The sequence below is a fragment of the Cnephaeus nilssonii genome (genome assembly GCF_951640355.1).
Source record: "Cnephaeus nilssonii genome assembly, chromosome: 5".
NCBI classification, from domain to species: Eukaryota; Metazoa; Chordata; class Mammalia; order Chiroptera; family Vespertilionidae; genus Cnephaeus; species Cnephaeus nilssonii.
Window position 1 is genome coordinate 101,368,759 of NC_137076.1, and position 13,551 is coordinate 101,382,309.

The 13,551-nt window shown below is 55.8% G+C and overlaps 1 protein-coding gene across 1 annotated transcript in view; it reads right to left on the reverse strand.

Annotated features, from left to right (window-relative positions):
* SLIT3 (slit guidance ligand 3) overlaps positions 1-13,551 on the reverse strand; it is a 536,028-nt gene that overhangs the window by 10,463 nt on the left and 512,014 nt on the right. Inside the window, exons 25-28 of the mRNA XM_079771932.1 lie at positions 13,226-13,389; positions 7,944-8,068; positions 4,869-4,966; positions 1,058-1,197 (exon numbers count right to left, since the gene is read on the reverse strand). Coding sequence (XP_079628058.1) covers positions 1,058-1,197; positions 4,869-4,966; positions 7,944-8,068; positions 13,226-13,389 — 527 coding nt within the window. The remainder of the gene's footprint in view (positions 1-1,057; positions 1,198-4,868; positions 4,967-7,943; positions 8,069-13,225; positions 13,390-13,551) is intronic.

The following is a 13,551-nucleotide window of genomic DNA, read 5'->3' on the forward strand; positions in this document are numbered from 1 at the left end:
ACACTGTTTACTGAGCACCTCCTCTAGGGCAGGCACCGTGCCAGGTGCCGGGGCACAACCGTGCGGGGTCCTGTCCTCCCCCATGGCCTAGGTCCGCAAACAAGCAGGCAAGGACGACCCAGAGATGGGAGCGGGGCGACGGTGAGCTCCAGGGAGGCCCAGCAGCTTCCTGGCGGCACGGATGTGGCTTAGAGCACAGCCCACCTGCTACAGACAAGTCAGCCCCTCGATGCTCTCAGAGGAGCAGCCATGACAGGCATCTGAAGGCCTGGTCTCTGCATACATCTCTTTGAAGTTCACAGCGCCACGAAGTGCCTAACGGGCCATAAGTGCCCAGGATGGCTTCGCCACTAATGTACGTGTAACTGTCCTCACTAGGGCTGTTACTATAGGAAATGGGGGTGTTACTGGGGTTGTGGTGGGGAGAGTACCAGTAATTATCCCGCGGAACAGCCTCTGGTGGGAGCCCCCGCTTAGTCCCCACTGGGTGAGGCTCCTTCTCTGTGGCCCCACGACCCACCGGGCTCAGATATCAGTTTGTGTCCTTGTCTGTCTGTCTGTCTGTCTCTCTCTCTCTCTCTCTCTCTCTCTCTCTCTCTCTCTCTCTTCATGATATGAATGAATTCTTGTGAGAAGAAGCTCTGTCTTGCTCACTTTTGTGTCCCCGGCTCCTAGAGTGTCTGGAAAGTGTAGATTCCCAGAGAAGGCTGACTAGACCTGAACACAGCATCCACAATGCACGGGCCTCTGCTAGCCTCCAACACCCCTGCTCTCCAGCTCCCAAGGGAGGGGCGGCCACCAACCAAATGAACAGACAGCTGGGAGGGCCCTGGGAACCTGTTCCAGAGCGGGAAGGAGCTGGTAGTTTGTGGGGATGGAAGGACAAACAGAAAGACGGGGCCTTTGGGAAGCCCCTCGTGGGGTTTTAGGGGTTCAAGCCTCTGTCTATGAGGGGAAGGAAGAGGGGTCCCTGGAAAAAGCTAAGAAAATGGTGTGCTTAGTGCACGATGCCCCCCGCCCCATGCACCAATCCCCACTCAGGTGTCAGGGGCCTTACCTGTGTAGTTAGGCGGGCACACACACACGTAGTTGTTGATCCCGTCCACACAGGTGGCGTTGTTCTCGCAGTCATTGTCCTCACAATCATCCGGGTTGATCTCACATCGCTGCCCCTCAAAGCCCAGAGGGCAGGAGCAACTTTGGGGATGGATGGGGTAGGGAGGAGGGGAGGAGGGTGGGTTGGGTGGCAGAGAAGATGGGAGGGGGGTATAATTAGTCAGATTTCTCTCTAGATGGAGTTTCAAGGCAGAAAATCAACAAGAAAACAGTGGCCTTAAATGACACACTAGATCTAATGGGTTTAATTGATATCTTCAGAGCACTTCACCCCAGAGCAGCAGGATATACATTCTTTTCAAGTGTACATGGAACGTTTTCTAGGACAGACCACATGTTAGGACACAAAACAAGTCTCAACAAATTTAAGAAGATTGAAATCATATCAAGAATCTTCTCTGACCATAATGCTATGAAACTTGAAATCAATCACAAGAAGAAAACTGAAAAACACTCAAAGACATGGATGCTAAATAACATGTTACTAAACAGTTACTGGGTTAACAATGAGATCAAGGAAGAAATCAAAAGATACCTTGAAACAAATGAAAATGAGAACACAACAAACCAAAATCTGTGGGACACAGTGAAAGCAGTCCTAAGAGGGAAATTCATAGCATTACAAGAAAAAGCTCAAATAAACAATCTAACTTTACACTTAAAGGAACTTGAAAAAGAACAACAAACAAAGCCCACAGCGAGTAGAAGTAAGTAAGTAATAAAGATCAGAGCAAAAATAAATGAAATAGAGTAAAAAAATACAGGAGATCAATGAAGCAAAGAGCTGGTTCTTTGAAAAGATAAACAAGATTGACAAACCTTTAATACAAGAGAAATACAAAAGATTGTAAAAAAATATGAGTAACAAATTGGAAAATCTGGAAGAAATGGGTAAATTCCTAGAAACATACAATCTTCCAAAACGTATTCAGGAAGAATCAGAGAATCTGAATAGACAGATTATAACTAGTGAAATTGAAGCAGCATAAAAAATTCCCAACAAACAAAAGCCCCGGACATGATGGCTTTTCAGGTGAATTTTACCAAACATTCAAATAAGAACTAACACCTCTCCTCAAACTATTCCAAAAAAATTCAAGAGGAGCAAAGACTCCTAAGCTCATTTTATGAGGCCAGCATTATCCCAATTCCAAAACCAGATAAAGACACGACAAAGAAAGAAAATTATAGGCCAATATCCCTGGTGAACACAGATGCTAAGATCCTCAACAAAAATATTAGCAAACCAAATCCAGCAATACATTAAAAAGATCATGCACCATGCTCAAGTGGAATTTATTCCGGGGATGCAAGGTTGGTATGATACCCATAAAACAATAAACATGACATACCACATAAACAAATGGAAGGTTAAAAAACTCATGATCATATCAATAGATGTAGAAAAAGCATTCAATAAAAGCCATCACTCATTTATGATAAAAACCCTCAGCAAAGTCGAAATAGAGGAACATACATCAACATAATAAAAGCCATATATACCAAACTCACAGCCAACGTCATACTCAATGGGCAAAAACTACAGGCATTTCTTAAGATCGGGGCACAAGATAGGGATGTCTGCGTTCACCACTCTTATTCAACACAGTACTGGAAGACCTAGCCATAGCAATCAGACAAGAAGAAGAAATAAAATGTACCCCAATTGGAAAGGAGGAAGTAAAACTGTCAATATTTGATACAGTTGTATACAGTGTCTCTATATACAATATCATGTATAGGGTTTTCTATATATATAATATCATGCCCTGTAGAACCTATGTATATAGATGACCCCCCAAAACTACCAGAATGATAAATGAATTCAGTAAAGTGGCAGGATAAAAAATAAATATCCAGAAATCAGTTGCATTTTTATACACCAATAATGAACTATCGGGCAAGAGAAACAAAAGAAAAACGAATGGGACTACAGAGTTTTTGCACAGCAAAGGAAACCAACAACAAAATGAAATATAACCCAATGAATGGGAGAACATATTCACCAATGATACATCTGATAAGGGGTTAATGTCCAAAATTTATTAAGAACGTATAAATCTCAACACCAAAACAAACAAACAATCCGATTAAAGAATGCGCAAAAGATCTGAATAGACACTTCTTCAAAGAGGATATACAGATGGCCAATAGACATATGAAGAGACGCTCAACATCACTAATCATCAAAGAAATGTAAATTAAAACCACAGTGAGGTGTCCCTCCCTCGGCTGGGTGGGCAGAGCCAGGCTTCCCCTCCAGGGGTGTTTCCTGGCTGGGGCCCAGATGCCACTGAGAGACTTCCGTGGCTTCTCCGGGCCCTGCTCTCAGGGGGAGGGTGGGGGATCTGGCCCGCTCCAGGCAGGAAAACACTCTGCCTTGCTTTTCATTTTTCAAGACTCAGAGTTTGACGGGGCTGGCGTGGGCGGGCCGGGTGCCTGGGGAGGAGAACTGGAGCCCAGAATCTGACTTCCTTCACAGACCACACAGCAGCCGGGCCAGAGTGTCTTTGAAAATCAACCGTGTGCAACCTGAGCTCTAGGATGTCTGCAGACAGCTTGGCATCGGGAGCCTCCCCCCCCCCCCCCCCCGCTCCCGTACCACCCAACCCACTGGCTCACTGGTGGTGGTGGTGGTGGGGGCAAATGAGCCAGTTCCCACCTATCTGCTTCTGCCAGGGCCCTGGGCTGGGAAACTGGGCATCTGGGAGGGCAGGAAGCAGGAGGGGCCCACACTTGGCAGGGGTCTAGAAGGGCCCCTCCTGGGACAGAGATGAGAACTTACATGGCTTCTATCCCTTTCTTGCTTTAAAAACTATAGTCGGCATTCAATGTTGTATTAGTTTCAGGTGTACGACATAGTGACTCAACATTTATGTATCTTACGACACTAAGTCTAGTAACCACGTGTCACCGTGCAAAGTCATCGAATATTATTGACTATATCCCCCCTCACCTTTTCCACCCCATCCCCACCCCCACCATCGGTTTGTTGTTCCTATGAGTCTGTTTTTGTTTTGTTTGTTCATTTTTGATTTTTAAAAATTCCACACATAAGTGAAATCATATGGTATTTGTCTTCCTCTGTCTGACTTGTTTCATTTAGCAGAATGCCCTCTGGGTCCACCCCCGCTGTTGGGAATTGTAGGTTTGTTCTTGTTTATTGCTAATATCCCGTTGTATACATCTCCTTATTCCATTCAGCTGCCCCCTTCTTCCCGAGCTCTGAATGCAGGGATAAGAGGTGGGGCTGGAAGACTCAGGAACGAGAGTCAGGACACCTACCTCAGAGCAAATCAATCTCCGTGCCTCAGTTTCCTCATCTGTTAAGTGGGGCCAGTACGTGCCAGTACCAGATAGCCTCGTTGGGAGGATTTAGAACACACTTGACTAGCCAGTATCTGGCACATGTGAGCATGTAATCAATGGCGCCTACTATTAAAGTTATTTTTATGTCCCAGAAGAAAGAGTGGTGGCATCACCAGGCGGGTGGCTCTTTGAGCCATCAGCGCCCCCTTCTGACCTTAGTCAGCAACTGCAAACCCCTGAGTCCTGGCTGCATGTGAGTTCCTGTACCAGTGCTTGCTAACCGTGCAACCTGGTCCCTCCAACGCCTCAATTTCCTGATCCGTACCGAGTGTAACCCAGGAAGAGCCTGGCAACCACCCACACCAAGGCCTCGGCCCAGTGTGGGCACAGGGACCCTCAGTGCCAGCTCTGCCCCCGCAGCCTGCCCGAGGGTGAGCTGTTACCTGAAGCCGTCCTTGTGGCTCTCGCTCAGGTGGCAGGTGCCTCCGTGCTGACAGGGGTTCTGGATGCAGGTGTTGATGGGCGTGGCGCAGTCCTTGCCCTGCGGGGAAGGGGGAGAAGCACCCAGTTAGGGAGGCTGTCAGGGGCTGCCGTGACCCAGGAGACCCCTGGGAGTTCCCAGCATCCTCTGGGATGGGGTTGGGGAGATAGCAGGGCCTGGGACACGCCTGCAGTGTGACTTGGAGAAAGCCACAGGGAGACCTTGCTGCTGGGGGCTCCCTAGTGAGAAGGGGAGGCGTGTGGAGGATTCAGGAGCCTGGGTCCCCAGAAGTCACACGGTTCTCTCTCTCCTATTCTAAACCCCAGGGCGAGAGCATGGGCTTTGGATGTAGAACCACCTGGATTCACATTGCAGCTTCGTCTCTTCCTGGTTGGCTGACCTTGACCTTGTCGAACCTTTTAACCTCTGTAAGCCTAGCTCATACAGTTGCCATGAGACTTAAACCAGACCTTTCTTATAAGAAAGTACTTAACATTGCATAACACATCTGGTACACAGTAGGCATTCTACACATCCTAGGAGGTGATGTCATGATTAGCCTCACTGAGGCTTGAATATAGTCCACAAGTAGGACGTGGCCGGCAGACCTTGGCCCTATTACAGTAAGTGACACCCCCTGAGTTCATCGTTGACTGGCCTGGACGTGAGCCCAGGTGCTGGTATTTACACTCAAGTTCTGCGGGTGATTCTCATGTGCAGCCTGAGACCCTGTGACAGAGTTCTGGGTGGGGGTGGGGGGGTTCTTTTGGCACAGGCGCCTCTGGAGGGGACGTTTGAGCTGAAAAGGAGCCACCTGGCCTCAGAAGGGACAGCGGGTCTCAGGCACGGGGAAGGGGCTAAGCGGGGCTGCCCGCAGCTGGGCCCCCTGGCTCCAGCTTCTCCCCTGGGACCCATGGGCCAGTGCTACACCCCAGGCTTGGCAAACAGTCCCTCGGAGGGCCTATGGGGCCTGGGGAGGTGCCTGCTGTGTTGGTTCCTGGGCTGTGGGCACCATGCCAGGCAGGGTGACCACGGAGCCCCCCCACTGCCACACCACCTGCTCACCATCTGCCTGAAAGTCCTCTCCCCTCTCTGACTGCCGCCAGGGCCTAGAAGAGTGGCCTGGGCTTCCTGCCTGGCCGCCGCTGCCAGCTGGGCACAGGACTGAGGTGGATCGCCGGCCTCCACTGTCCCAGCAGCCGGAGCCTCAGGCCCGTCCCAGCAGCCCCGGGCCGCCTGCTTCCCTTCCTGCCCCGCACGCACATTTAAAGGGCCAGTCAGGGGTTCCCGGGAGGGGCGGCGAATGCAGGTGGCATGGGATCTGGTTAATCCTAAATCACAGCACCGGGGAGCACTTTCGGGCGTCAGTGTGGCAATCGCCATTTCCACACGGGTTCACGGAGCACGTGTCCACGCCAGGCCTCGTGCTAAGTGCTCTGTCTTCACCAAAGCTGCTGTGGGGCTGGTACGATGGTGAGTACCCCACTTTGGCGGACAGGGAAGCTGACGTGGAAAGTGCGATGACAGGTCGAGATGGCAGTGAGCGGACCAGGCAGCAGCTGAACCCCGACCTCAGTCCAGAGCCATCCCGGACCCCTGTGCCGGCCACTTGTCCCTCAGACACGGCTGCCCAGTGAGATAGAGCTCAGGGCACACCCGCTACGTGCCTCGAGGGAGAGACTTGCCTGGGCCTTGTTCTCACCGTCTATGACAGGGATCATAATACCTCCCTACAGAGCGGACGGTGATGAGCAACCACCTACACGTGAGGCACCTGGTGAGGCCTGGCAGCTCCGTAAACAGCCATTCTGATGAGGAGGAGGGCTTCTCAGGTGCTGATTGTTCAGAAATATGTGTGTGTGTGTGTGTGTGTTTTTTGAACAAATGAGCCAGGAAGGGCAGGGCAGGGGAACCTGAGCAGGTCAAGGTGGGCAAGATGGGACCCCCCCCCCCAGCCCTTGCCTGGACCGACCTCTCTGCTCTGGGCACTTTCAGGTACCAGGGGCTCCAGGGGGAACCCTCCCTGGGGCTGGGGCTGGGGGTGTCTCCGCCAGCCCCTTACGCTGAGCACAGGAATCCAGGAGGCAGAGCTCGCACTGACAACACGGCAACTCAGCCCGCAGGCGGGGTTTCTGTCATACGCGTCCTTGAGGAATAACCACCGTGGTGGGTGCTTGGCTAATTAGCCCGACTCAACTTTCTTCAGCCTCGTTTTGCTCAAATCCACCAGCTCTGTGATGCTCCTCGTCTCCCCGCCCCCACCCCTGAGTGTGTGCCTGTGAAGGACACGGCCGGGGCTTGCGGCTTCCTCTGAAGGAGAGGGGGAACAGCCACCCCTCTGGAAACCGCTTCCCGAGATGGGCCAGGAAGGCCGCCCTGAGCCCTTGCTACTCAAAGCGTGGTCCCCGGACCAGCAGCAACCTTGGGCCTGACCCCAGGTCTGATAAGTCAGGACCTGCACGCTCCTCAGCTCCCGGGTGACTCCTGTGCCCACGGGAGTGAGAAGCACTGTTCCCAGACACCGAACGCCCGTGCAGGGAGCTCCCTGGCTGAAAAAGAATCAGCCGGAATATGCATTTTAGTTCTCCGGCCTTGCTGGCTGCCCTGAGCCTGTCGGGTGGCGTGGCGGCCCTAGGGCCTAGGCCTTTTAGTCCCTGTGTCCTCCGCTGGGCTGGAACTTTCGGGGCTGGGCGTCCTGAGGGCAGAGCTGGGGTGGGAGTGGGTCTGGAAATCCCCGAGGAAGGGAAGCCAGGAGAGCGGGTTTAAGGGATGCCTCTACCCGGAAGTCTCTCTGACTTCCTTTCCCCACGTCTAACCAAGGCAGCGTCACATTTCCTCCCTGTCTCAGTCGCTGTCGAGACCAGGGGGTCCTGGTGGCTGGCATGAGCGTGATGAAACTGGGCCGCCCCACCAGCGGAACAGGCGAGTTACCAGCAAATGCCGCTTTGGGGTGGCCTGTGCCACGGAGTCACCCCGGCTGCCCTGCAGGCACAGGCCCTGCTGGGGCCGAGGCCGGCGGGGCGGGCGTGCTGCCTACCTTGTAGCCATAGGGGCAGGCGCAGCGGTACAGCTCCACGGGGTCCTGGCTGCACGTCCCGTTGTTCCTGCACGGGCTGGAGAGGCAGGCGTTGCACTTGGCCACAATGTTGATGTCCACTGGCCCTGGACAGTGGAACCACAGGCGGTTGGTGGCCGGCCCCTGAAAGGCCTCCCCGTCACACCCCCCTTCCCCTGGGCTCTGGCCCCTGGCTCAGCCAGCCGCGGCCCCGCCCATCCCCGTGCGCACTGGGCAGTGGCCCTCCCCGCCCACACACCCGCCCAGCCAGAGTCCCATCAATCCAGCCGCTGTCTGGGGGGGAGATCACAGCGGGACATCCTTCAGAAGCACCACTGCAGTCAAACCAATTACTGTAATTAGCCTGATCCGATTTGGGTGCTCATCTGCAAACAACGCGCCGTAATTAGAAAACCCGTGTGTGTGTATCTTTTCTGTTTTGTTCTGGAAGCTCCCGGCCCAGGCTTCATTGGGACCTGCCTTCCTCCGCCCCAAACCCATCCCCCACCCGCAACCCCCACGGAGGGGTCAGTGCCCGGCTATGGAGGACAAGGGTCGGGCCAAGGAAGCAGAGCCCGTTCACGCCGGAGGAAGACACGGTGGCGAGGACACAGCCACGGCGCCGACAAGGGCGGCCGAGCTCGGGACTCTGCACCCACGACGCTGTCACGCGTCCTGCTCTCCAGCTGTGAGGGCTGCAGGGAGGGACGTGGTCCCGGCAGAGCTGGGCTGTCGCCAGCTCGGACAGTAGCCCCGGGTGAACAGGACTGACTTCATGTTAGGACTTGAAATGAACCCAAGATAACGGCCATCCATTTGGAGACTGGGTTCAGTCTAAGCCAGTGGGAGAGGGGCCGTTTCGGGTTGGTGACCAGATGGCCTGAGTGAGAGCCACCCCAGGGGCTGGGCCCTGGATTCCCATTAGAACAGAGACGGCCCCAGGGAGACGGTGTCGGTGTGGAGGGTGGCTGAAGTACGCGGTAAAAAACCAACCAAACAGGCGAAAAATGGGGTACGGCTTTACGAGGTGAGCAAAGGACGCGGATGGACAAGTATAACACGTATAGGAAGTAAATTTTTGAAAAAAATCAGTTTCTCCAGCAATCAGAGACAGAAAAAATATAAAGAGATATGACTTTTTAGCTATTGAATTAGCAGTGATTACAGAATGAGATAAAACAAAGCCGGAAAGGTGAAAGGCGCACTCGCATGGTGCTTCTGGGGAGTCAGCTGCTTACAGCCCTTTTTGGAAACCAGTTTGGCGACAAGTGTGAAGGTTTTCAACATTAGCATGCACCTGGCTCAGTAATTTCTGCCTCAGAATCTACCTGAGGACACACGTTTAAAAGAGCAAGAACTTAATGCAGCAACAGTGAGGAGGAAACTGGAAATACTCGAAAGGCTCAAACGGAGCTGCTGGGGAGGCGAGGTGGGTATGAACCCTGGGGCCCAAGTGAGGCCAGGGTGAGGAGTACACCTGGGGTCTGAGAGAAGCCATGGTGAGGAGTACACCTGGGGCCTGAGAGAAGCCGTGGTGGGGAGTACACCTGGGGCCTGAGAGAAGCTGTGGTGGGGAGTACAATGGGGCCTGAGAGAAGCCGTGGTGGGGAGTACACCTGGGGCCTGAGAGAAGCTGTGGTGGGGAGTACACCTGGGGCCTGAGAGAAGCCGTGGTGGGGAGTACACCTGGGGCCTGAGAGAAGCCGTGGTGGTGAGTACACCTGGGGCCTGAGAGAAGCTGTGGTGGGGAGTACACCTGGGGCCTGAGAGAAGCCGTGGTGGGAAGTACACCTGGGGCCTGAGAGAAGCTGTGGTGGGGAGTACACCTGGGGCCCGAGAGAAGCTGTGGTGGGGAGTACACCTGGGGCCCGAGAGAAGCCGTGGTGGGGAGTACACCTGGGGCCTGAGAGAAGCCGTGGTGGGGAGTACACCTGGGGCCTGAGAGAAGCCGTGGTGGGGAGTACACCTGGGGTCTGAGAGAAGCCAGGGTGGGGAGTACACCTGGGGCCTGAGAGAAGCCGTGGTGGGAAGTACACCTGGGGCCTGAGAGAAGCTGTGGTGGGGAGTACACCTGGGGCTTGAGAGAAGCTGTGGTGGGGAGTACACCTGGGGCCTGAGAGAAGCCGTGGTGGGGAGTACACCTGGGGCCTGAGAGAAGCGTGGTGGGGAGTACACCTGGTGCCTGAGAGAAGCGTGGTGGGGAGTACACCTGGGGCCCAGGAGAAGCCGTGGTGGGGAGTACACCTGGGGCCTGAGAGAAGCGTGGTGGGGAGTACACCTGGGGCCTGAGAGAAGCGTGGTGGGGAGTACAATGGGGCCTGAGAGAAGCCGTGGTGGTGAGTACACCTGGGGCCTGAGAGAAGCGTGGTGGGGAGTACACCTGGGGCCTGAGAGAAGCCGTGGTGGGGAGTACACCTGGGGCCTGAGAGAAGCTGCGGTGGGGAGTACACCTGGGGCCTGAGAGAAGCTGTGGTGGGGAGTACACCTGGGGCCTGAGAGAAGCCGTGGTGGGGAGTACACCTGGGGCCTGAGAGAAGCTGCGGTGGGGAGTACACCTGGGGCCTGAGAGAAGCTGTGGTGGGGAGTACACCTGGGGCCTGAGAGAAGCCGTGGTGGGGAGTACACCTGGGGCCTGAGAGAAGCCGTGGTGGGGAGTACACCTGGGGCCTGAGAGAAGCCGTGGTGGGGAGTACACCTGGGGCCTGAGAGAAGCCGTGGTGGGGAGTACACCTGGGGCCTGAGAGAAGCTGCGGTGGGGAGTACACCTGGGGCCTGAGAGAAGCCGTGGTGGGGAGTACACCTGGGGCCTGAGAGAAGCTGCGGTGGGGAGTACACCTGGGGCCTGAGAGAAGCTGTGGTGGGGAGTACACCTGGGGCCTGAGAGAAGCTGTGGTGGGGAGTACACCTGGGGCCTGAGGGAAGCCGTGGTGGGGAGTACACCTGGGGCCTGAGAGAAGCCGTGGTGGGGAGTACACCTGGGGCCTGAGAGAAGCCGTGGTGGGGAGTACACCTGGGGCCTGAGAGAAGCTGTGGTTGGAGTATACCTGGGGCCTGAGAGAAGCCGTGGTGGGGAGTACACCTGGGGCCTGAGAGAAGCTGTGGTTGGAGTATACCTGGGGCCTGAGAGAAGCCGTGGTGGGGAGTACACCTGGGGCCTGAGAGAAGCTGTGGTTGGAGTATACCTGGGGCCTGAGAGGAGCTGTGGTGGGGAGTACACCTGGGGCCTGAGAGAAGCCGTGGTGGGGAGTACACCTGGGGCTTGAGAGAAGCTGTGGAGGGGAGTACAGCTGGGGTCTGAGAGAAACCGTGGTGGGAATACACCTGGGGCCTGAGAAGCCGTGGTGGGGAGTACACCTGGGGCCTGAGAGAAGCCGTGGTGGGGAGTACACCTGGCGCCTGAGAGAAGCCGTGGTGGGGAGTACACCTGGGGCCTGAGAGAAGCCGTGGTGGGGAGTACACCTGGGGCCTGAGAGAAACTGAGGTGGGGAGTACACCTGGGGCCTGAGAAGCCGTGGTGGGGAGTACACCTGGCGCCTGAGAGAAGCTGTGGTGGGGAGTACACCTGGGGCCTGAGAGAAGCCGTGGTGGGGAGTACAATGGGGCCTGAGAGAAGCCGTGGTGGGGAGTACACCTGGGGCCTGAGAGAAGCCGTGGTGGGGAGTACACCTGGGGCCCGAGAAGCCGTGGTGGGAATACACCTGGGGCCTGAGAGAAGCCGTGGTGGGGAGTACACCTGGGGCCTGAGAGAAGCTGTGGTGGGGAGTACACCTGGGGCCTGAGAGAAGCTGTGGTGGGGAGTACACCTGGGGCCTGAGAGAAGCTGTGGTGGGGAGTACACCTGGGGCTTGAGAGAAGCTGTGGTGGGGAGTACACCTGGGGCCTGAGAGAAGCCGTGGTGGGGAGTACACCTGAGGCCTGAGAGAAGCCGTGGTGTGAGTACACCTGAGGCCTGAGAGAAGCTGTGGTGGGGAGTACACCTGGGGCCTGAGAGAAGCCGTGGTGGGGAGTACACCTGGGGCCTGAGAGAAGCCGTGGTGGGGAGTACACCTGGCGCCTGAGAGAAGCCGTGGTGGGGAGTACACCTGGCGCCTGAGAGAAGCCGTGGTGGGGAGTACACCTGGGGCCTGAGAGAAGCCGTGGTGGGGAGTACACCTGGGGCCTGAGAGAAGCCGTGGTGGGGAGTACACCTGGGGCCTGAGAGAAGCCGTGGTGGGGAGTACACCTGGGGCCTGAGAGAAACTGAGGTGGGGAGTACACCTGGGGCCTGAGAGCTGTGGTGGGAGTACACCTGGGGTCTGAGAGAAGCCGTGGTGGGGAGTACACCTAGGGCCTGAGAGAAGCTGAGGTGGGGAGTACACCTGGGGCCTGAGAGAAGCCGTGGTGGGGAGTACACCTGGGGCCCAGGAGAAGCCGTGGTGGGGAGTACACCTGGGGTCTGAGAGAAGCTGAGGTGGGGAGTACATCTGGGGCCTGAGAGCTGTGGTGGGAGTACACCTGGGGTCTGAGAGAAGCCGTGGTGGGGAGTACACCTGGGGCCTGAGAGAAGCTGAGGTGGGGAGTACACCTGGGGCCTGAGAGAAGCCGTGGTGGGGAGTACAGCTGGGGCCCAGGAGAAGCCTGGTTGGCAGTACAGCCTGGGACCCAAGAGCATTTATTCTGGAATCAGCAAGGCTGAGCACCCTCCCAGGGGTGGCAGTAAGAGATCTTTTCACCTCGGCCAGATTTGGTGGTTTCATTTTTTAAATGAGGGTGATTCTAGTGTGTATCCCACAAAGGTTCTGAGGAAGTAAGTACATTAATACATGGAAAGTGAAAATGAAATGAAACAACACATGAAAAAATGCTTAATAGTGGGGATAAATGGTGATGGAAAGAAAATAGAAAGAAAAAGAGAAATCTTAACATAATGCCTTCCTCATAATAGGACCCAGTAGTGGTTTGTTATCATGACGATGCCGTTGGTCTAAATCACAAATGGCTGGGGAAATGCGTGTGCTTTAGGAATGCTGGCCAGCAGATGCAGGCGGAAGGATTTCTCAGCTAAACGGAGGATGGAGAAGGCAGCAGGGAGGGAAAGTCAGGGCGGGCCTTGGGGAGAGAAGGACGGAGCCTGAGAGGCGGGTCCGCGTCCACATCAGCCTCCGAGTCTGTGACCCATGGCAGGCAGGGCAGTGGCTCCAGGCGCCCCATCTGCTCAGGGCCAGAGCCGAGCCCGAGAGGGGGCGGGGGAGGGGACTGGCTGAAGGGGAGGCGTCAGCACCTACCTTTGCACTGGAATCGGTGGGTGGGGGTGGTGAGCAGGAGTCTGTCGGCCATGGGCTCGGGGCTACTGCAGCGGGCGATGCCAGGCTCCTTGTACCCCGCCTTCACCCATTCCGACAGCCAGCGCAGGCTGCAGTCACAGTGCAGCGGGTTGGTGCCCAGCGCCCTGGGGGCAGAGCAGGAAGTCAGGGTCCCCCCGCCCAGCTGGGCCCCAGGCTCCATACCCTTGGCCCTCTGGGAGAGCAGAGTCTTGGGGCTCTGGCTAGACTGGGCGTGTCTGGCATGAGGACCAGTGGACTCCAGACTGTACCTCCAGCCCCTGGAGATG